Consider the following 22,729-nt stretch of genomic DNA (forward strand, 5'->3'; position numbering starts at 1 on the left):
CTGTGGCATCAGCCACCTCTCACTGTGCTCTCAGCACACATGTTGGCTGTCCAGCCCATGGATGCATGCTGGAAAGCAGCATGGTCGGCAGTACCACAAAGACCACTTTAGGAAACTGGGGAAAGACTTTGGGGATAAGCATGAGGAGAGGGATCTCCATTTCTTCTCTTGTGGACTGGCTTGCTCCATGTTCACTGCTTTTTTGTAGTTTGTTTTGAAGGACTTTGAAGTCTAGCAATTCATTTTGGCAAGACTTAAGATTTTCTTTTCTCTATATCCTAATAAAAATAAATGTAAAGCTGTAGTTGGTGTTTTGGGAGCTCAGTTTCTATGTTTAGGGGGATTTAATTTTCTGATTCTTCTTTGTTTTGTAATATATAGCCTGAACAGTCGAATCCATCCCGTGTTCCACTTGGTTGTGCGCCACTTAACTGCTTGGTGCTAGCAGAATATATCCTAATTTAGTTGAATTGTTGTTACTTGTAAACCATTTTAAGCAGCAGTGATTGCCACTCATTATCGTTAGGCGAAAACTATTGCCTTTAGAAGGATCCTAACAAGGAGGACATCCCAGTTAAGTAGAATGTGCTGTGCTAAAGAACTTAGTTACAAGAAAAGATGTCACAGTTGCATTTTGTAATATAATTCTATTATCTTGTCTTCCTGTAGCATCTGCTCTGGTATCTCAGAGTTGCTCTCTGCTTTGGATGATTTAGTCAGGCTCTGAGTTCTGTAATTTTTAAGCATTATTGATTTGCTCTTCTCCTGTTTTTTCCAGGAGAGAAAGGGTGATCTCCTGTGGTTAAAATGCATAACTAGAGGCCTTTTGGTCTTTTCCTGGTTTTCTCTGACACTTCTTATTTCACCGTGAATCAGTTACTAAACTCTCCTATGTTTTACTTTCACTTTCTCTGTGTAGTAGACATTAATATTACCTGTGTAATGCCAGCGTCTTGAGGTGACGTATAGAGCTTTTTAATGCCTTTTCATGTCTTTGGGTACTGGGTGTTAAAGACACACAAAGGCAGTGTCCCTTTAGTCTCTTGATTCCTGTGCCTGCTCCACCCTTCCTCGTTTGGGCTGCTCTGCCTACTGTAAGATTCTAGTTCTGGAAACTTGATCTCACCACCTAGCTTTCCCAAGTGCTTTGCATTTTCTCCATACAAAGCCACTCCCTGTTATTTAACCGGGTTGGAATGTGTGGAAAGAAGACACTTTGCTCTTCTTGCCTTGAATGGTTTCCAGGTTCTCCGTTAGCTGAAAGCAGTGGCTGATATGATTAGCTTTAAAGTTTTCCCCATGGTCTCATTTCTGTAAGGAGAATGTTTTCCATCTGCCTTGCCCATCAGGTGGACAGGCTGAGTCTGGGAGTGATGGCACAGGTTGTTTCAGACAATGGAGACCATAGAGTTTCTTTCCAGGTGTGAGCTTCGGCTGTAGCAGTTTGTTTCACTTCACATTCACCAGCTCTTGCACTTCGGTGTCAGGATGCTGAGCTTAGGGTGCTGGTGATCCCGTATCGTCCCTCAAACTCTGCTGAGCACCTGGATGGTATCCTTCTCATGTACTCAGGGTTGTCATGACTGCAGAGTGTGGGGTCAGGAGAATTTTTCGGCATGTTGGAATACCAGCCATGTGGGGTTTGCACCTAGTCGAGTGTTTTGCTGTTCCAAAGGCAGCTGGCAATACTTTTGACCCTTTTATTTTTTCCCATAGACCTTTATATTGTAGATCCCAAGAATGCTCTTTGATGCTGGTAAGTATTTTAGTACGTGAGCTTGTGGAATAAAAGGGTTTGTTGGTTTGTTTTGTTTTTTTTTTTTTTTTTGTTGGATGTTTTGTGAGCTCTTGAACTTCACATGATTATTTATGAGAGCAGGAGCCTGGACTCAAAGACTTTAGTCCTGTGTTCCTATGTAATAAAACTTACAAATGTTGATGACTGAGGGGATTTCCTACTACTAAAGGTAGCCCTCCTGGGTGAGGTTGGCATTTACTTGAGCAATGTAATATGCAACACCACGTACTGGGGACAGCTCAGGGTTAACTACCATTTTCAGGCTCATTTTATATAGCAATTTGCTTTATATCTATCCTGCACACTTAAGTTCTGTAAACTCTTAGTAGGATCCAGCTATTCCTTGCAGTGGGAGTATAAACTCTTTTCCAGATAGACACATTTGCTTAAGATGTAATAGATAAATAAAGAGGGAGGTCAAAGATTATTTGAATTATTTTCTCTTGAAAGTAGGAGCACTTAAAGAAAAATAACGAGTAGCAAAGCATTCATGCTTCTGTTCAGACTCGATATGAAGAAGTCTGGCGCTCTTTCCAAAGGAATGAATGGTGAAATGTGAAAAAAGTATTTTACAGTGTTCACAGCACTCATATTTTTAGTGAAAACAAACACATTTGTGTTAGGTTTCTGCTAGATTCCTCAGCCATGGATGAATTTGAATGACATTGTCCAGTGGGCATTTTTATTAATTTAATGTCATTGGAAATTTCTTTTGTTTAGAGCATGGGATTTGAATACTAAAGGAGAGGGAGGAGGCAAAGAATTTGAAATGTGGGTGACATTGGGTATTACAGACCCATGAGTATAGGCAGTGCAGACTTCTTACTTGCCTTGTTCTGTCACTTTATATGCAGATATATATATATACATAAATTCAGCAGTAGTTGAATTATGGGCATGAGGTATGAATATGGGCACCATAGGTGCCACCACTTCAGGAATCAAGTGTTTAGCAAGAGCTAGTATGTAAGTAAGTGCCAGTATCTGTCTAAATTGAGAAACAGTGGAGAAAGCTTAAATTTTAAAAATATATTTTTTAGATGATACCTGTGTATTTAGGTGAAATTTGGGTACAAACCCCATATTTCTCCTGCCTTGAAAAGCTCTAAGAGGTCACAAAATGGCTGCTGTGTCTTGTGTTGGAGTTGCTCTTGACTCTCAGGTCCTTCAGGCTGTTTTGCCCTGAGGAGCTCTGCTGAGACTGCTGCTGGGCGCTGAGTTTGGGATATTTGTGTGATGCACACACGCTTGTCGTGCTGCAAGGACAGCGTTGGTCAGCTCTGTGGCAAGCTCTGAAAGAAGTATGCAGGAAAGCATGTGTTTTTGTGCCAAAATCTGCTTTGCAGTGCAAGGTGGCGCATCAGCTAAGCCCAAGAGGTGGGAATGTGCACAGTGAAACTTGAAGAGTTACCAGGTACCCCAGTCTCTGGATGAATTTGCATGAGCGTTTAAAATAACTGGTCCTTTTATAACTTTGGGCACCTTCACTTTGTCATTTTGCACAATACTTCTTTGGGTTGAGATTTTTAAGTCCTCAGGGATTGAGCTCTGGCTTGTGCTGTAGCTGAGCCCAGAAGGCAGGAAAGTGTGAAATGTATTAATTGTGCATCAGATTTTCTCTAAGATGTTGCTTTTTCTCTAGAGGTTTGGTGGGGAGAGGTTGGGGGGGACATTAGGAGCTTATCACTGTGATTTTTTTTGGCATCCTGCTGATTTTAGAATGCATGCATTTCTCTTCTGTCTCTTACCTATAGATTGCAGGGTACTCTGAGGCCGAGGGCAGAGTGAGTAGAGCAATGTTGGGTGTGGCCCATTCTGGAGATGTCCATGCAATCAAGTCCTAGGCAGATCCATGCCCCAAGGGGGTACAGAGACAAAGGGAAGCACCAGAAGAGGTGACAAAATCCAAATACACTGGAGTGGTTTGGTTGTCCTGCCTTGCTCCAGCAGTTCACAGCAGTTGGTGTGTGGCTGCTGCACACGCTGCTGGGTGGCACAGAGCAGACAGGGATGTACCGAGGGAGTCTGGCCCAGGATTCATCGGGCAACAGCTGACTGCTTAATTTCCACTCCGCTGAATCGGAGGGAAGAAGAGGGATAAAATAATGGGCAAAGGAGTGCACAGGGTTGAGTAACCATGCAGAAGGGAAGGACATTTAACAGTGCCAGTTGAGAGGAAAGACAGGTACCACTGTTCATTTCTGAAGATACTGCACAGAAATCTTTGATGTGGAATGACAGATAAAATTGGTGGTGACAGCCAGAAAAGGAAGGGGGGGGAAAGTCCTGGTTTTCAGGCCTTTGGAAACTTGAGGTCCTCACCTGTTTCTCACGTTCAACACAATGAGGCGGAAAAAGCAAGTAAATAATACCAATTGCCAGAGAATTAAAATAAGGAAGTTGAACTGTAGCCAAACCAGTGAAAGATGATGGTGGCTTTTTAGATGTTTCTATCTATTAAAAAGATATTTATAATCACAAAGTGTTTATCTTTTCCCCCTCCTCTTTAATTTGGTGTGCTCTCTTCTTCCCTGCTGTAGCCTTTCATCAGAAAATTTGAGCTTTACATCAAACACTGATAAAAAGAGAGTGGGATTTTCTTCTAAAAAGCATTTTATTCAATTTAATATTTTTGGGGGAAACAGTTGAAGCTAGAAGATTGGCTGAGTTGCATGCCCAAGCCATAAAATTCCTTTTCTCCATGCTTGTAAAAACCAGATTTGATCCAGCAAAATTATGAGTTACAAACAAATTTTCCATCACCCCATTGGTCACTTGCTGTGGTCAATTATAGTTTTGAAGCTGATATAAGAATCAGATGTTTGGCTATTGTGTGTGTTTGCTAATCTCCAACCCAAGTGTAACCCTTTGGCATGACACATCCTATAATTTGTTAAGTTTTCTAACAATGGCGCATTTTGCATTTAATTTGTGCTTTTCTCTCCAAGAGCCTAAGAATATGCTCCCCTCGCTAAAGACCAGAGTAGTTAATCATCAGGGCTGTTTGTAAGGAAAAGGCCTGGCTCTGGGAACAGAGTCATAGGCAAAGTAGAGAATAGAATGTCTATATCCCATTGCATAAATCACTTGGAGAAATATCTTCTGTACATAATTTTAATTTAAATTTTATTAATTTGAATTTTATTTGTAAAGTTATCTTAAAACAGTATATTTTTTCTCCAGACTTAAGGTATTTTTTCACAGAAAAAAAATCGAATTCATTTTTTAAAGTTGCCATAAAGCTGTTTGTGCCCTGGTTCTTGTTTTTAGAAATCTCTTACAATATTAGATCACTTTTACATCTGTTTTCTGCAGGGAAGACTCTTCCAATTTTGTCTTAATTTCTATCCATTAAAATTATAAAGAAGAATCTAAAAAAAATGAGAGTACTTAATAAAATATGCAGGCAAGCCTGCATTTTAAATGCAGGTGTTGTACTTCCCGAGCTCTGTACATCCACAGAATATAAATGTTGATCAGAGCACCAAGTGTTTATGAGAGTCAGCCTCTGAGCGATGGCAGGAGAATTTGAAGAGCTTGTTTGATAAGCTGTTGTTGCTTTCCATTCCTTACCTCTCGGCTTTGAATTCTTTCCTCCCCGGTGCTGTGTCAGGTGTCCTGCCCTTTCTCTCCAGGACACTTCCTTGTGAATTGTGTTACTCTGTCATGACCTTCTACATGTTCGTGGGGTTGTTACAAGCCTGGGACCAGAGCCAGGGCTGGGAATTACATCTGTTCCTGCTCCTCTGTCTCCAGGATCTAAACAGGCTATTGGGGATTTTGTTCTGGTGCTGCTGCTGTGTGCAGAGGATGATCCTAGCTTAGGTTGCTGTCTCATGGCCATGGTGGACAAGACTTTTGGTTTTCCCACTGTATACCCCTGCTTTTCACTTTTGGCTGGGCCCATTGAACCTGTGTCAGCTGTCTCCTCCCAGGATGGATGTTTTTAGGTCTGTGCTACAAATATAACTTGTAGACCAAATTGGTTGCAGGGAGGAGATGGATGTGAGGAGGGGAATCCAAGGCAGTTTGGTGAAGCTAACAAGATGTCTGAGAAGCATCTCCTTTGAGGTGTGTTTCCTGGTCTTGCAGTGCGCCAAAGCATTCGACAGTTCTGTCAATCTGTTGACAGAATTACTGGTCAGTAGAATTAGATGTCATATTTACTGAGCTGGGAAACTAAGCAAGTTCTTCCCTTGAAGAAAAACACTAAATATGTACCTCATCCTTAATGCATTTTGCAAAGTCTGCTTGGCCTATAAGGGCAGAACCCACTCTCTGTAGGTAAAGGAAGGAGTAGTAAAAACTAATGGAAGAAATACATTTCCTGCTCTGTCTTATTTTCAAAGGTAATATTTGGAGATAAGATGAAATTTAATCATCATAAAGAGGTACAATTCCACTGCCTCCAGTGGCTCTCCACCTGTGTATGTCCCAGAGAGATTGGGAAGGTGATGCTGTGAAAAGCATAGGCACCACTGACTGTACACAGAGCCTGGGAAGGGAGGAGAGCTTGCTCCCCAAGCTGGACCAATGAAGCTGTTACCCAAGGATGGTAATACAGTGTTTGCTCTTGTAATAAATAAGTTCTGGTTTTTAGCATGACAGTGATTTTGGTGAATAAATATATGCCCTCCATCTATTCCTGAGGGTTTACATGTCATGGCAGAATGTGACTTTTGTGCCTGAATGAATGTGTATGTAAATAATTTTATGTCAGTAGCTTTACTTTTGCCCTGCACCATAAAAATTCACTGCTCTAGGGGCTTCTGCATAATGGGCTTTTGAAGCCCAAGCAGTTCAATTGCTGGGAGCTGTATTTACAAAAGAAATTCAATCATCCATCAATGACACTTACAGCATCTTGATGCTGTCCCTTATTTTGGCAATTTACAGTGAAATCCCCTTGCAGGAAAATCCTGTAAATGTGTTGTCTGTCTCATATATAATTTTAAAGCCAGTCTTTAGGAATTTTGAGATACTCTTAGATACCATTTTCTAATAATTTTGTATAGGTTTGGAGTAGTTTCTTGGCGGCTTCCTTGGAACCCTCTTGAACTCCTCCTTGAGCAATCCTCCTAGGTTTTTCTGTAAGATTTATCCCGAGGTGACATCGTAATCAATTTGAAGATATTCAGAAGGGCTAACAAGGGCCACTTCTGCATGAGTTGTCTGTGACATTGTGTTACAGATGTTGGTTGTCTTTGAGCTCTGCACACGCAGGCTGTGTCTTGGAATGTCCCCAAAACAATGTGGTGGTGGCAGCAAAGTTACCATAATGGCTGAAGTTACATCGGACTTCTCCTTTCTTTTTATCCACTGTAGGTGTTCTCTGCCTGCCGGACAGCTTGAACCTTCACAAGGACCAGCAAAGGTCAAACAAGCCTGGGGAGGTGCAGATGTTCAGCCAGTCGGAGCTAAGGACCATTGAGCAGTCTCTACTTGCCACACGCGTGGGGAGCATTGCTGAACTCAGTAAGTACGAGGCTGTTGAGAATGTTTGGATTTCTTTCCTCAAAGTAAAGCAAAGCTAAGTGCATTGCCTGGTTCTGCTGAGGAGAGGTGAGGGGGCTGTGTAATGTTGAAGGGGATGTTGGGCACATCTAGCTGTGTTCATGCTCCTTTGTTAGTTCGGAAGCTGAAGCTATAGGAGGAAAGAAGGGTTGTGTGGATTCATAGCAGTACCTACGGCTTGTTTGCATACATTGCTCTCAGTTTTAAAGGCTAAAGATGCTTTATTTCATCTTCCCAAGCCTGGCCAGACTTGCAAATGTCTGTTGTATTGGTGTCCTGTCTCCTTTCAGTGGCATGTCTTTTATGATGGGCAGGCAGAAAGCTGAAGGCTGCAGTAAGTAAAGGAAATACTGTCACACGTTTAAGGCAGAGCTCCTTTCACCTCTCTTAGAGAAGGTCCTTTACCTGCCTTGCCTTCTCCAGCCCTACAACTCAAACCTGCACCGGAGGAATTGACTCCTGGAAGATAAATTATTTGCTGTTAATCAAAGCACTTTTTGAGAAATATGGGAATCTGTGATATTTGTCAAAATCTGAAAACTTTGCTTTTGGCACAAATAAATGGTAGGAGGCAAGGGCCATATGCATCTTTATGTGACATGGAGATAAAGTTACCAGAAGCACTTTATTTAAACTACTTTTTTCTTAAGAGAGAAGCATTCCAATCACATGTTTGTGGTCTAGTTAGATACAGGAAGCTATGTGTGGGAAAACAGAATCATTCAGACAAAAAAAGTGGGTTTTTTTCTGAGGTTTGTGAGAAATACTGTTGAGTATTCTTTTCCTGAGGTCAGTTATGAAATTTTGGGGAGAAATTAAAAATACCCAAATTCATGAAGATATAGGCTTGAATCCATAAAGATATAGGCTACCCAACCTACTGCTGTTGCCAGCATTGTAAAGAACATGTATAGGGATCTCTTGTTCATTTTTTGGCACTTTCTGTAGCAATGGGAGTCTCCTCTGTAGCTCTACCGTATCATCATGGTTCAGTTTCCTCCGGTTCATGAGCCATGTGAATGCACCATGGATGTTTGTCTACAAGACACAAGATGAATTTCTGTTTTCAGCTTGCTAGTTTTAATTTGCTCTGGTGCAGTGTCAACAAGCCAAGAGCCTTAGTGTGAAGTGTTGCTCCATCTCTGGAATCAGGTGTTCGGTGTTATTCAAATTAAGTAATTTATGCTCATTTATTTCACGTGCGTGAAACACACAACAGTACTGTCTGTGTGCCAACTAAATTATGCATGATACAGCTCTCTTTCTTACAGTTCATATGGTTGGGATTTAATAAATAAATAATTTCTGAGTATTTCAGGGTGGGTGGGTTTTTTATTCTGGATTTTTCTTGGACTTTTGTACTCAACCCAAACTGGCAGAGTCCTTAGAGCACCCCATCCCATTTAACAGTTTGAACTCTATCACCTCTTAAGCATCCTACCTTAGATTCAAATGCTTGGTTGGTGGGGTTTGCCTTCTGTACATCCGTTGACTGTAAACACAGGCAAAACACTCTTCAGGGTGGCCAGTTGGAAGAACAGAGCACGTCAGTGGGAGTTGGATGCAGCTGTCGGAGAGGCTGGCACATCCAGCAGGCTGGTAGCCCTCCAAAAAGCCCTGTGGCCAATTTGAGGGATCCTCCCTGGCCGCTGCAAGTAGATGCATGTCAGGGAAGCAGCAGTGTGAGGAGCAGTAACTGGAAAAGCTTGCAAGGCTTGGTATGTTCAGTTGGGTAGAAATCTGTGCTGTGGAGCAGTGCCGGTGCAGAGCTCAAAACCAAGCTGTGAAACGTGGGGGGAGTTGCAGCATGTTGCTGGGCAAAAACCTCTGAGTTTGGAGGAGAAATCATGAAATGGGAGGAAAATGGAGCAGTGAGGGGATACAAGTAGGCTTGCTCTTTTTTCAGTGCTTGTGTGTCTCTCTGGCATCAGCAGTGGCTGTGAGCCATAGGTTACAGCAAAACCTCTGCCATGGAGGGTGGGTGGGGAACGGCAGCGTGGGGCAGAAATGCAGAGCAGGGGGGAGAAGGTGGGGGGAACACCTGGGGATCATCAAGGCATGAAAGCAGAAGGCAAAGGAGGATTTATTGTTGCCTTGGTGGTGTGAGGGGGATGGACGTTGTGGAGAAGAAAGAGGATATGACAAGCATTGCCATGGAGAAAGTGATGTATGAGGGAAAGATTAGATAGGGAACAGTGCCTGCTTTTGAGGGGTGAATAAAGGTAATGAGGGAGACACTCTGGAGAGGAGGGAATTAAGAGGATAGCACTTGTGGAGAGGATCATGAGGAGGAGGAGGTGGCAACCAGAAGTGGATGACAAGGGCAGAAGCTTGGCCTGTGGACCAGCAGAACAGGCAGTCCCCAGGCATGTGTCTGCATTGTCCCATCAGCTTGCAATATCCCAGGAGCCAAGATTTCATTTCTGTTCTCTTCAAAAGAGCACAAAAAACAAGGGCACAGACTGATCTTGCAATAAAGCCATTTATTTTATCTCAGGAAAAAAAATATTTAAAAAAGCAGTTCTATTTGAATGAGATTTCCTATAGTTTATTGACATGAATAATTAAAGTATTGTAAGTACGTGGAATAACTAGAATTAACAAGTGTCTTCGTGCAGAGGAAAGGCTTCCCCTGCTCTCAGTTCTCCGCAGCGTCCTTGCACGGAGCAGTGTGACCAGCTGCTGAGCTACTGGAGGCTTTGACACCAGGGAATCAAATCTGTCCCCTGGAAGACAACAGCTTGCAAATGAGGCCTGTACAGCACCTGTATTTCAGCTCAGGTCTTCTTAATTTCTTTACAGTCTGTCCTAGGTGAAGAAGAGATTCACAAGGTGAAAAACCTTATATCGTGTGGTACCTTCACCTTGCCCCACCCATGATGGCCATTGTGTGTCTGCACCCTTTGTTTTTTCATGTGTCCTGTCAGTGCGTTAGAAAAGACCATTGGGGTGAGCTGCCGTCTCCCTGGGCGTGACAGAAGGCAGGAGAAAATTGGGGAAAGGAAAGGTGGCATGGCAGACAAGACCAGAGGCGGGGCGGGGGGTGGGCATCTGGTGATGCTGCCATTGAGGAGTCCTCCTGGTCAGACAGGTGCAGCTGGACTCATGGATGCTGCTCTGGTCCTGCCAAATGGTGCTTGCCTGGTGCTTCTGCTCTCATCTCCAGGCTTAGCAGGCACTGGGCCTTGCTGGGACACCGCCTTGCTGGCAGTGGCCAGGTGAGGCAGTGCCACTGGCCCAGGGGTGCCCTCCAGAAAGTAGGAAGAAGAGATGATGTTGCTGACTTAGGGGGAAAAAAAAATCAAAGGGAGGTTTCGTCTCCAGGACTTAGGAGGAGAATGTAAATAGACACCTAATTCTGCACCACAATTACAGCAGTAATGCGTGATTCCAAGGCAAAGGTTTAAAAAAATTAATGTGAAACCTTATTCATTAAAATATAACGAAGATGGCAGAAAGTTAAGGAACAACAATAAATCTGGCCTATGTTTAGTATTCAGGAGTTGTAATTCCCTACTACAGTGTGTTTTAAAATAATGTAATTTCATTTGAAATGCTTATTATATAGAGAACATTGGGAAGAACTGAAGCACAGCAAAAATAATAGGATTTTAAACAGTAGCCTGACAGTATTTCACTGTTGAATCTTAGAGAAAATATTTCACAGAACTTTGGGGTTTTTTATTTTTTTTTCCTCATTTTTTTTTTCCTTGAAGTTTCCTGTATTTCTAGACCAGACCTAGAGGAGAAGGGGAATAGATCTGTTTGGGGTTTTGTCAGAAAGTTTTTGGGGTTTTCCTAGATTTCTAGTTCTTCTCTTTCATTTCTCCCCCTTTCAGATGGGAAAAAATAAGTAGACTGAATAGAAAAAGACAGGAACATTAGGGAGAGCTTTGGCTGTGGAGAGATCCCAAGATAGTGCGTTTTGACCTTTGAATATTTTTCCTAACTTCTTTATATGCATGTTTGCAATCCACAAACATTTATGTTATATTTGACTGCATAATGCTCCAAGACACCTATTCATCATCTATCTAAAAATACTGCTGCTGGCTTGCAGACCAAATGCAGAAGGAATGAGGCTCATAACTGAAGGTCGTTGCTGTTTTTCTGGGTTAAGGAGGACCCTCTTTTGCTTGTGTGTGCACGTAGGTGATGAGAAGGCAGAGCAGAGACTTAGGCACCACCAATCCTGGCACCAAGAAATACTTGTCCCTCACTGCCTTGGGGTGAAGACTGTAAGGTGTTAGTGTCTGACCTGGGACAACCACCCTGTGCTGAGGTGTGTTCGTAGGGCTGTAGAAGGCTGTGTGTCTCAAGCAGCACAGGGAGATAAACCATGGCTTAGGATGTCATCCAAAGCATGTCTTAGTGTACATCTTCAGGCTAGATCAAAAAACTGTTGGGGGCTTGTTTTGGGTGCAGATATGGCCAGTCTCCTATGGCTTTCCTGGGTGAGAATTTTGCCACCCAGACTTGTGCAAACCACAGTGACTGGTGGTGGTATCACTCTGAATGTTAACCACAATGAATAATCATTTTTATTTTAAGGTGTGATAATCTGAAGGTGTGACTTAACACTGCTGATATCAGAGGTTTTTTGCTTTTGAATGGTGTTTAACTTAGAGCAGTCCCCAGATGTGATGTTCCAGCTGGTATTTCCTCACTGTCACTGCCCAGGTCTCAGCAAGGTTTTCCCTTTTGCCATTGGAAAAATGCCACCCTTCATCCCCTTTTTATTACACATCATCGTCTCTTTGCATCCACAGTGCTGAATGTATGTATTTCCAAAATAACAGCCTCCCAGTGGATCTTAGCACCCTTTTAGGGATGAAAGAGGGGTTACTGCTCAAGTGTAAGTAGGAATGTGATTGCACATACTGATACTGTTTTTCATTTCTCCTCATAGCCCCAGCTGAAGAGATGATGAAAGTTGGCATCCCCCCCCTTGCCTTTTCATCTAGTCTCAATCCTCTGCAGCCAACAGGAAGGAGGGCTGCAGGAGCCATACAAATTGATTCATGTGCTCTAAATAAGAGGTTAAACCTAGGCTTAGAAGCAAATGCCAGGGTGAAGGTGCTTGCTGGAGGGGTGGCATCTGAAGGAGTGTTTTCAAAAGTGCTGATTTACTGCCAGAACAAAAGCCCTGTTTGTCAGATGTATTTCTCAGACTAAGCAGCACCGTAGAGTAAGACGGAGCTTATTCCCTGTGGACGGTTTGGTTCATGGAGCACAGTGCTGAGCTAAGCAGAGGTACTAGCCAAAACCTGCAATTCAGATGGTGGTGCTGATGCCTTAGGTTTTAACTTTTATATTTTTCAAATCCTGTGCTGCCTAGTGTGTAACTCTGAAGTTTTGTGCGGCCTGTTAGCTGCTGTTCTCTCACGCTGGTTAGACATAACAAAGCCTCTCTAGATTTGCTTTCCAAGGACACTTTGACTGTCCCAGGCCCCAGAATGTGTAAACTAAAAGCCTCTGAAGAGGAGGGGCAAACTTGGGGTAATTACACCATTAACTGAAGTTATAATTGGAGAATCGAGCCTGATATGCAAATGGACCAAACTTACAAAAGTGTGAAGAGCCCGTTACCTGGAGTCCATCTTGGGTGTAGCCTTTTGACTGCCCAGGGTGTGCCTTTGAAGGCCCTTCAAATGAATACCTACTTTTGTTTTCTTATTTTGTCTAGCCTCTGTTTTTAGGTAGCTGCTGCATGCATCAGTACTCCCTTCAGCATGGGGTTTGGCCATAGACTGACAGCCTGTGTGTCACCTCTCCAGATACGGTGATGCTTTTCCCAGTTTTCAAGGGCCCTCCGCTGGGTTATTGCACAAGATCTCTAGGTCCTCGCTCACCCGCTTTCTGGGTGTCTAGTTTGCAGTTCCTTCTTGCTGATATCCACACATCATCCAATTTGTGTGTCAAAAGTTAGAAGCTGTTGAGATGCTCCTCAACAGAGAAACCCGTCCAGCAGAGAACAGAAGAGAGATGAATGCAGTGCTTAAATGCTAGGTATTTTCTTGCCTCTGTTAAAGGCTGCCTGAGTTGCCGGCTTCCCTATCTGCTACCCTGTTCTCCTTGCTGCCCTCTCTGAGTGATGGACCACAGCCTCCATTCACTGTCTGCATCTGTGCCCAAGAAGGGTTGTGGGTTACTTAATAGTCCCAAATATTTTGGGACTATTAAACCTGCTTTTCTTCTGTTCCCCCTGAGATACCCACTATCATAAGCCATAAAACAATACATTTATTTACCAGTTGAGTGGAGAGGACAATTTGAAAATACCAGGTTACACCCTACTCAGGCTTTATCTTCCCTTTGACTGCCCTGTAGACCAAGGGGGTGGATTTCTGTCTTGGGTAACAGGGGCAGCTTGTCTTGTTGCTTGTCTGGGTCCTCAGTGCTCCTTTGGGGGCTCCCTGGCTGTCTCCATGGGTGAGACTCAGCCACCTTTGCCTTTCTTGGGGACAAGCCCAGGGTGGTTTTGTTTCTCCTGGGCTTCTACCTCCTGTGTTTAAGCCCACTCAGGTTTGATGCTTACAGGTAAAAGGCATCGCCGTGGTGGGTGGGGAGTGCTGGAGCTCCAACCTTCCACCAGCCTTCCACAATACACCATTGTGAACTCCCTCAGAACTCAGAACTCCCCATGTACACCACATTTGAGGTACAGACTCCTGTTCTCTCTGAACCCCTGCATCACAACACACTTGGGATTCAAATGGCATTTGCTTTTCCTTGCAGTCCTGCTTGTCCCTGCTGTGCAGAGCATGGGCAATTGGTCAAGTCAGAGTGAGCACTCCTACCTGGCCTGCTCAGCCATGGGCACTCTTAAGTTCCATTTGAGGACATGGGTCTATGTCAAGCCAAAGAAAATCCAGGAATAGTGGTCCGTAAGGCAGTAGTGTTCTGCAGAGGGAAGGCTCTGCATTAGGTTGGCACACGATTAGCTCATCTGAGTCAAAGCTTGTTTTGTTTGAAGTGGCTTAAGGGGAATCAGGCACAAACATCACGCTTGCCACGGTGGATTGGAGATTCTAAACGTGTAAGTGTTGTTATAATAGGTATGTGAACTTGAGAGGGTTTAATTATTATTGTGGCTTTTTTATGGGATATATTCAATCCCTAATTTATCAGTCTTCAAAGGCTTTGCAAACACTAAATTGCATGCAAACACTTACTCTGTAATATAAATAGAAGCTTCTTGTGATGGTGGGGTAAGTGAAGATAAAAAGATTGAATGATCTGTGGGAGGCCAGAGGGAAGCCACTGCCAGGAAATGGGCTGCTTGCATCCTGGTCCTGTCTTCTCAATTCTGAATCTGGGACCACAGTTCCTTCTTTTGCTCTTGTGTAGAAGAGACGAATGGCTTTTAGGAGAAGAAGAGGTTGCCTGTGGTAGACAGGGGCACAGCATGGGACAGCAGAAATGGCAGAGCTAGGGAGGTTTCTGCAGGGTGAGCTCACCGATGAATTTGTTGCACATTGGATGCCCCACTGACTGTGGCTTATGGCACCCCAAGTGTACCCACAGCCTGAGGCAGCTGGAATAAAATCTAGAATATACTGTGTGCCAAGAACAACTTAACTTTTATGTTTGAAGATACTTTGTGCTCAGTGCACGCACATAGTGAAATACATTCTGCACACTTCCTAGTGTGCAGCCACCCTATCTCTGTGCACACTCCTTTCCTGGTATAGATGAGTAGTGTTGAGTTAACAGTAGAAAACCTCACAATAAATCATTTGAGGACAGGTTTTGCTTGAGCAATTTTGGCTCAGCTGACTTTTGAAAGATGGAGGTTGATGTACCACCAGAGGCAGAGGAACGTGGTGGAACAGTGCAGCTGGAATCGAGAGTGTAGGGAAGGCTCGGGTGGCTGAGGCTGACCTGGTACTGGAGACACAGCTCAACTGCTCGTATTCACCCACAGTGATGTGCTGGCAGGTGTGTACTGCTGTAAATTTGCACCAATGTGTCACTTTGGTGCAGAAACCAGAGGCAACAGGAAGTAGAAAGGAAAAGAGACTTAGCTACGCTTTAGGAAGGATGCAGAATGGCTGTGGCTACCAGCTAGCAGTCTGATTAAATAGACCATGGTTTATTGTCAGGGTTATAATTTCATGTTTTCAATACAGTCTCCCCAGAGCTGGTTGTGAGCAAAACCACAGATCCAAGACTTTTATACAGAAGTGTGAAATTAATCTAGGTCAAGAAAATGAGTTTTGCACCTGGCTCACATGCTTGTAAGGGGGGAATCTACTGACCATGACATGAAGTTGGCATCTAGAATGCAGCTCCCTGATGCACACTCCTTCTTTTCATGGTCTGGACAGGACACAGGAGGTTGTTAAGGGCTCTGACAGACAGACACAACTCCTGTATATGGCTCTGGCCTGCTCTTTGCAGGAGGAAGTATTCACCCAGGTAGCACAGCAAAGCAGTAACCCTGCTGCTATCAACATGCCCCAGTGCAGGGCATGATTCTCAAGTGCAGACTACACACATAGGAGTTAAGGACAGCTGAAAGGATGACCAGACCAGCATTATCAAACTGATGGGTGCTGCCTGCACAATGCTGTCATGCTAGAAACATGGTCTCCTGCTTCTTCACACAGTGCCCCAGTAGGGCACCAGATGGGAAGACAGCTGCAGTGGAAACAGATGCTCCTCTCTCTCCCCTGGGTTTTGAAGGAAAGACACAGGTCAAAGAACTGTGTGGCTCATTTTCAGTGTGCAAAGACATCATTGCTGAGTTGTTCTGGTAGTTTTGGAACATGCTTTTGGGACAAGAAAAACATGAGGTAGGTGTCATAAGGAGTGGCTGTGTGAGGATCTGTCCATGTCATTCACCTCAGGCTTGTGGCTCTGCAGGCATACATGCAGCTGAATGGTTTTGGCTCTGTGTAGGTTACGGGGGTTCTGGGGGTCCAGTCGGGACGGCCGGACGTAGACGGTGACGGATGGAGACGAGAGATCTCTATAGGCAGGTCTTGGGACACAGCCGGTTTATTGTAAAGGGCGTGGGTATTGGGGCACTGCTCAGAGCTGGTAGACTCAGCTCTGAGCAGGCCCAAGAGAGCAAGAGAGTGAACGGGTGAGAGAGAGAGAGAGAGAGAGAGTAGGAGCAAGAGTAGAAGTGGAAGAGAGGAATGAATAGAAGAGAGAATGAATAGAAGTGAGAATGAGAATGAGAATGTCTGAAGTCCTGGTTACAATACAATAAATCATCTTCTGCACTGAATATTCTAATTGTCACTAACCAATCTAATACAAGATACAAATCCTATAGCATTTACATACAGCCTATAAGAGTTCTTATATTACCATAGAGTGTTACATCTTAACTTCTAAAAACTACTCTTTGGACCCCTTCTGCTGAGCTAGTAGGGTCTGCTCTGACCCTTGGACCTGTTTGCAAGCAGAGGGTATTGTTCCATCAAGAGGGGATTACTTCAGTCGGCCATACCATTGTTTTCTAGTTGTTCAGTAACTAAGACCTGGTATTTCAAAAGTGGCTTTCATTTCGATGTTGCCTGTAGTTTTCATATTCCCAAAATCTTTTGTCAGGCAATCATATTTCCAAGGCTTTCCTGTTTCATCTTCCCCAACATCTCCCCCTTTTCGATGGACAATTAAGATATTAGACATAGTCTTACTCGTCATTTTTTGCACACACTGAAGTATACAAGGTACTGCTACTAAAACTATAATTATTACTACTAGAATAATCAAGCCTATTTTACAGAGTTCCCTTAGCCAGGGTGCAAAGCTCCAACCATCAAACAAACTGTCTAGCCAAGACGAGTTATCTGTTGTAATTTGGTTAGCTAGGTCCCTTAGGTTTTGTAACTGTTTGTGAATGGAAACAGAATGATCGGATAAGTTCATACAGCATAATCCTTCAAAATCTTCACAGCCATGCCCATGTACTAATAAAAGATAATCAATGGCAGCTCTATTTTGTAAAGTGGCATGTCTGACTGCCTCTTCATCAGTTAACAAATCACTGATCATAGTAGAGGTGGCATTTACCTCCTTGCTGAGCCAACATCCCAACTTGTTTAACTGTTTTAGTGCAATTGAGGAACTTAACTGAGGAAGAAAAATGCTCGCAACAATTGATTTTTCAGAGTTCCAAGGATGAAAGTCACTATCACAGTCGCTCTCATACTGATGTCCCCAGGAAGATCTAATTTTTCTGTTTTTCTTTTTGATTACTTCTTTGACACTGGGAGCAATAATTGTAAGTTGTCCCAGAGCACAAGGGCCACCATCTATTTTTGAAGGTATACCTTGCCAGGCTCTGTCTCCACAGATGAGCCAAATTCCTCTAGGGAATCGAATAGGAAGTTTGTTAAAACGATCTGCATGAGGTTCGTCATATATAAGAAGCTTAGCTTGGTTGCACCAAGAAGTTACATTGCTATAAGCTGGGTGATATGGGGTAACATTTAAATGAGGACCGTTTTCTCCTAGAAAGTGAAAGAAATAGCAGGTATCCATAGTTAACGAGCCTAGGATTTCTAGCTCTTGAAGGTCAGATTTATCAATTTTAGAATTATCAATATAAGTTTGGTGTTTATGGCTGGTAGTGGGAGAAATGTGATGATTATCACATGGCTAATACTTATCAAGAATAACATTACCAAAACCTTCTGGAAAAGGCATTCCAACTAAACAGGTTGAAAAAGGTTTGTCAGGGCTTGTGTCAGATAGACAGATGGTATCGGAGCCTGCAGATTTGGCTAAAGCAACCCAGACATTTGTCTTTGGTTGATTTACAGGTAAAGCTTCACTATAAAAACTAAAACATAAGAATAAAAGCAACATGCACGCGCGCAGATGAGAAAGCTCCATTATTTTCTTGAGCTGTTTTTGGCAGATCGCTTTCTTCTGGTGATTCTGCGCACTTTAGGTTTGGGTGCTTGCTTCCTGGCTTCCACTTGCAGGGTCACTGGCTGGTGTGGAGGCGTCGGCAGGTTTTGATGTGTGGTATGGCTTCACGTTTTTTGCTGGAACCCACTTGAGCTCTCCACCTGTGGAAACACATGCAAACCCCTTCCCCCACATTATAAGATCATAAGGTCTTTCTATTTTTCCTGATGCTAAATTCTTAATTAAAACTGGAGGGTGCTCTTTCAGTTTTGCTTTTTTGTTGTTTAGGAAATGTCTATAGATGGGGGGTTCAGGCTCTTCTGCAGAGCTGTTCAAGAAATTAAAAACATACAAGGCTTTATTCAACCTTCTTTGAGGTGTAGCCTGGGCTTTTCCCCTTTTCTGTTGATTTAAAATGCGTTTTAAAGTTTGATGTGTTCCTTTTAGGGTACTTTTTGGCAGTTGTTTAAGATACGGTGAGCAAATGCCACTGTATCTTACAGCACTTTTTAGTTCTTTAATTTGGAGAGTGGAGATGGGAGCCCACATTTTAGGACTGTCAGGCTGTTGGCTAGCTATCACAGGCTTAGTTAATAGACTAAGACTTTCATCTTTATAGATTTGGGGTCTTATTTCATGGCAATCTGTTAATTTAGAATAATCTGAGCACTTTGGAGGATTTTTTGATTCAGAAGGTAGCGCTGACAAACTTTCAGAACTCGTTTTCTCTTTCTGGGTTGCAAGATCCCCGCCGCTTGCCGGCGGGACTCTGGGGCTTATTGCAAACAAATCTGGCTGCTTTTCAGAGTTTACTTGTGTTAGATTTAAAGCATCAGCTCCGGCAGAGGGGCTCTCCGTCTCCCCTGCCACTGGAGCTGCATTATTGCTCTCGGTTCCCCCCTTGCTCGTGGCTTCTGAGGCAAGGCTGCGCTGCGCGGAGGGATACGGCTGTACGGTGTCGGGGGACCCCGGTGGGGGCGGCTGCGGCGCGGGGATGGGACCCGGCAGGGGCAGCGATGGAACGGCAGAGTTCGGGAGTGGTGCAGCCGATCTCGGTGGCGGCGGGCGAGGAGGCGGGGTGGAGCTGCGCAGCGGAGTCGCGGGAGGATGCGCGGCTGGTCCCGGGAGCGGTGCTGAGGTTGGAGAAGTCTGAGCAGACTGATACCACTGGTCCGGGAGTTGCAGCAATGGCGCATGCGCGTGTTGCGTCATCAGGTCCGCGCGGTAGGCTGTAAGGGCAGCAGTCCGTGTGGCGGGCAGTTCGGGCAGAGCGGGAGATGGCAGGACTGCAGAACCAGGGGCTGGGGCTGCGGTCGCGGGAGGCAGGAGGGCTGGTGGCTGGATCGCGGCGTGCTGCTGCTGGAAGCTTGTAGGCTGGGCTGGGGTGGGTGGTGGCGGGGCGGCGGTGCCGGGAGGCGGGGCTGGAGCAGCGGCAGGAACGGAGGAGACTGCAGACCTCCGTGCAGGCAGCGCGGCACCGGCATCAAGTGGCTCGCGGAGCTGGGGCGCTCCCAGCGCAAGCGATGGTGTGCGGGGATCGGGGAACCGCACAGAAACGGCAGCAGAGACGGGAGTAGACACAGGCGGCTGCTGTGCCGCCACGGGGCCGGGGGACCGCTCGGGGCGTGCTGTGCGCGCTTGAACGGCAAGGTGGGGGGGGTAGGGTTCCTGCGGTAACGTGCACAGGGGGTGCCGGAGACAGCAGGACAGCCGTGGCCGGCGCTCTGGGCACCAGTGTTTCGGGAGCGGCAGGGGACTGTGAAGACGCAGCGGCGGCGGACGCGGATGGAACAATGGCTATCATCGGCGCCGTGGGGGGGGGGGGGGACCTGGGGGGCTGGAAGAAGGGTCGCCGCTTGGCTTTGGGGGGGGCCGGCTATAATGGCAGCCATGGCCATAACCGGCGCGGCTGGGGGAGGGGTAACACCCGTAGGTAGCAGGGGGGTAGGCGCTGGCCCCGCCGGGGTACCGCTGGGGGGCGGGGCCATCATGATGTCAGCAGCGGGGGGGTGGGGTAGCAATGACGGCAGCGGGGGGGGTGGAGCTGCGGTGACGGAACCGGGGGGGGAGCACGGGGGGGCAGGGGCGAGGGGCGGGGCCGCGGAGACGCTGGCACTGAAGGCGGGGGCCGCGGAGGATGGGGCAGCGGGGGCCGCGGGGGATGGGGCAGCGGGGAGGAACGGGATGGCGGGAGCGGTGGGAGGGGCCGTAGGGTCCGGTGGGGTGGCTGGGGCCGGGGGTAACGGGCGCGGGGGGCCGCGAGCGCGGGGGGCGGGGCGGCGCGCGTCAGCCGGACCGCGGGTATCGGAGCCGCGGGGTCCGGCGGAGGGGCGGGGGCCGTGCTCCGCTGCAGGCTCGCGACGGCAAGGGGCGGACTAGCAGCCGGAACCGGGCTCGGCGGGGTGACTGCTGCGGGCGGCGCCACCGCGGCAAACAGCTCTACCAGCGCTCTGCAAGCTGGGAGCAGCTGTGCGGCTGCCATATCTCGGTAGGAGATATTATTAAAGAGCTTAACTCCACCTGTGTCCCAAAAGTCTCTTGTAAAGACGGCTGAACGGTCAGCATTTGGGAAATTAAGTCGGGTCCATTCTAAAAGATTTTTTAGCTCGTGTTTAGGCAACTGACTTGGACCAGAGCTTATAAGTAAATGCTTAAGTTGCTTATAGAGATCTCTGTCATGGGCAGAGTGGGTTTGTCCCATTTTTTTAGACCAGTATGATACTCACTTAGGTGATGTCGCAGGAGCAGCGTCCTTACTCAGATGTCTGTCGTGGGGGGCTGGCCAGGCACTCCACTCAGCACTCAGGACGCCGCTTTTCGGTCCTTTCCCAGAGCTCCGGTTTCAGGCGTCGCTTGGCAACGGCTTTCCGTGCTCAGGACCTCACGGGTGGGTCCGCACTGAGCTCCAGTGCGGGCGGTGCTCAGCACTACTCGCCTGTGCTCGGGGCGTGCGGCAGGTTTCCCTCCGCAGAGCTCCGGTCAGTACTGCTTAGCAGCGTGTCCGTGCTCGAGGGGTGATACGGCAGACCTCCTCAAAGAGCTCCAGGGGGCCGCTGCGCAGCAGTGGCGGCCCGTGCTCGAGGGCTGCCAGGCAATTGCCTCCAAGAGCTCCAGGTAAACCCCGTGCTCGAAGGCTGCCTCAGCAGAATTACAGAGCTCCAGCTATTACGATGCGCAGCATCGGTATGCCGTGCTCACGACACGTTCTAGGTGGCTATAACTGGTCTTTTAGTTACCGTCCATGGAGAAAAGTCCTACAGATGGAGAAAGCTGAACCGGGCGTTCAATCACGTTGTGTGCCAGGCTGCAGGTGCTGGGTGTGGGTTCGGCAATCACGGTGGGCGCCAGACTGTAGGTTACGGGGGTTCTGGGGTCCAGTCGGGACGGCCGGACGTAGACGGTGACGGATGGAGACGAGAGATCTCTATAGGCAGGTCTTGGGACACAGCCGGTTTATTGTAAAGGGCGTGGGTATTGGGGCACTGCTCAGAGCTGGTAGACTCAGCTCTGAGCAGGCCCAAGAGAGCAAGAGAGTGAACGGGTGAGAGAGAGAGAGAGAGAGAGAGTAGGAGCAAGAGTAGAAGTGGAAGAGAGGAATGAATAGAAGAGAGAATGAATAGAAGTGAGAATGAGAATGAGAATGTCTGAAGTCCTGGTTACAATACAATAAATCATCTTCTGCACTGAATATTCTAATTGTCACTAACCAATCTAATACAAGATACAAATCCTATAGCATTTACATACAGCCTATAAGAGTTCTTATATTACCATAGAGTGTTACATCTTAACTTCTAAAAACTACTCTTTGGACCCCTTCTGCTGAGCTAGTAGGGTCTGCTCTGACCCTTGGACCTGTTTGCAAGCAGAGGGTATTGTTCCATCAAGAGGGGATTACTTCAGTCGGCCATACCATTGTTTTCTAGTTGTTCAGTAACTAAGACCTGGTATTTCAAAAGTGGCTTTCATTTCGATGTTGCCTGTAGTTTTCATATTCCCAAAATCTTTTGTCAGGCAATCATATTTCCAAGGCTTTCCTGTTTCATCTTCCCCAACAGCTCTGGCAGTTTATCAGTCTGAAAGTAGTTAGCCTGCTCCTAGGCAGGCAGGATAGCATCATCAGGTCCATCATGACAGATCAAAAAATCCCACAGGAAGCTTCTCAGACATGGGCATTGGGTATTTGTCATTTTCTTTCTCTTCCTTCTTTTTTGCCTTCCTCTGTTCCCCCCCCCCACTGCAAAATTGGAAACAGATGTGTTATTCTTTAAACATTGGCTCTAACATGGTAAAAGCAGTGATAATAGCTTTTACTGAAGCCAAACACAGTTTTAAAGAAAAAGGCTTCGCTGGTCACTGCAGAGAGGGCTCAGGCTGAAGCTGCCCACTTGCATGCTGTGTGTTGTATTGCACCCCCATTCAGATGGGAGCAGCTTTACTTTCCCTGTCACATCATATTTTTGGCTTGAAGTCAGTGAAGCTGTTCCTTAAATATTCAGTATTGCCTTAAAGCAGGCCCGTGTCACAGCAGGCGTATTACATAAT

At 46.0% G+C, this 22,729-nt stretch overlaps 1 protein-coding gene across 4 annotated transcripts in view; it reads left to right on the forward strand.

The window, feature by feature from the left end:
- Positions 1–22,729, forward strand: part of ABTB3 (ankyrin repeat and BTB domain containing 3) — a 184,473-nt gene that overhangs the window by 89,323 nt on the left and 72,421 nt on the right. For all 4 annotated transcript variants that reach the window (XM_048300597.1, XM_048300599.1, XM_048300600.1 and 1 more), the window contains exon 2: positions 7,124–7,273. In XM_048300597.1, the coding sequence (XP_048156554.1) occupies positions 7,124–7,273 (150 nt within the window). The remainder of the gene's footprint in view (positions 1–7,123; positions 7,274–22,729) is intronic.

This window comes from Corvus hawaiiensis, chromosome 4 (genome assembly GCF_020740725.1).
Source record: "Corvus hawaiiensis isolate bCorHaw1 chromosome 4, bCorHaw1.pri.cur, whole genome shotgun sequence".
Lineage (NCBI taxonomy): Eukaryota > Metazoa > Chordata > Aves > Passeriformes > Corvidae > Corvus > Corvus hawaiiensis.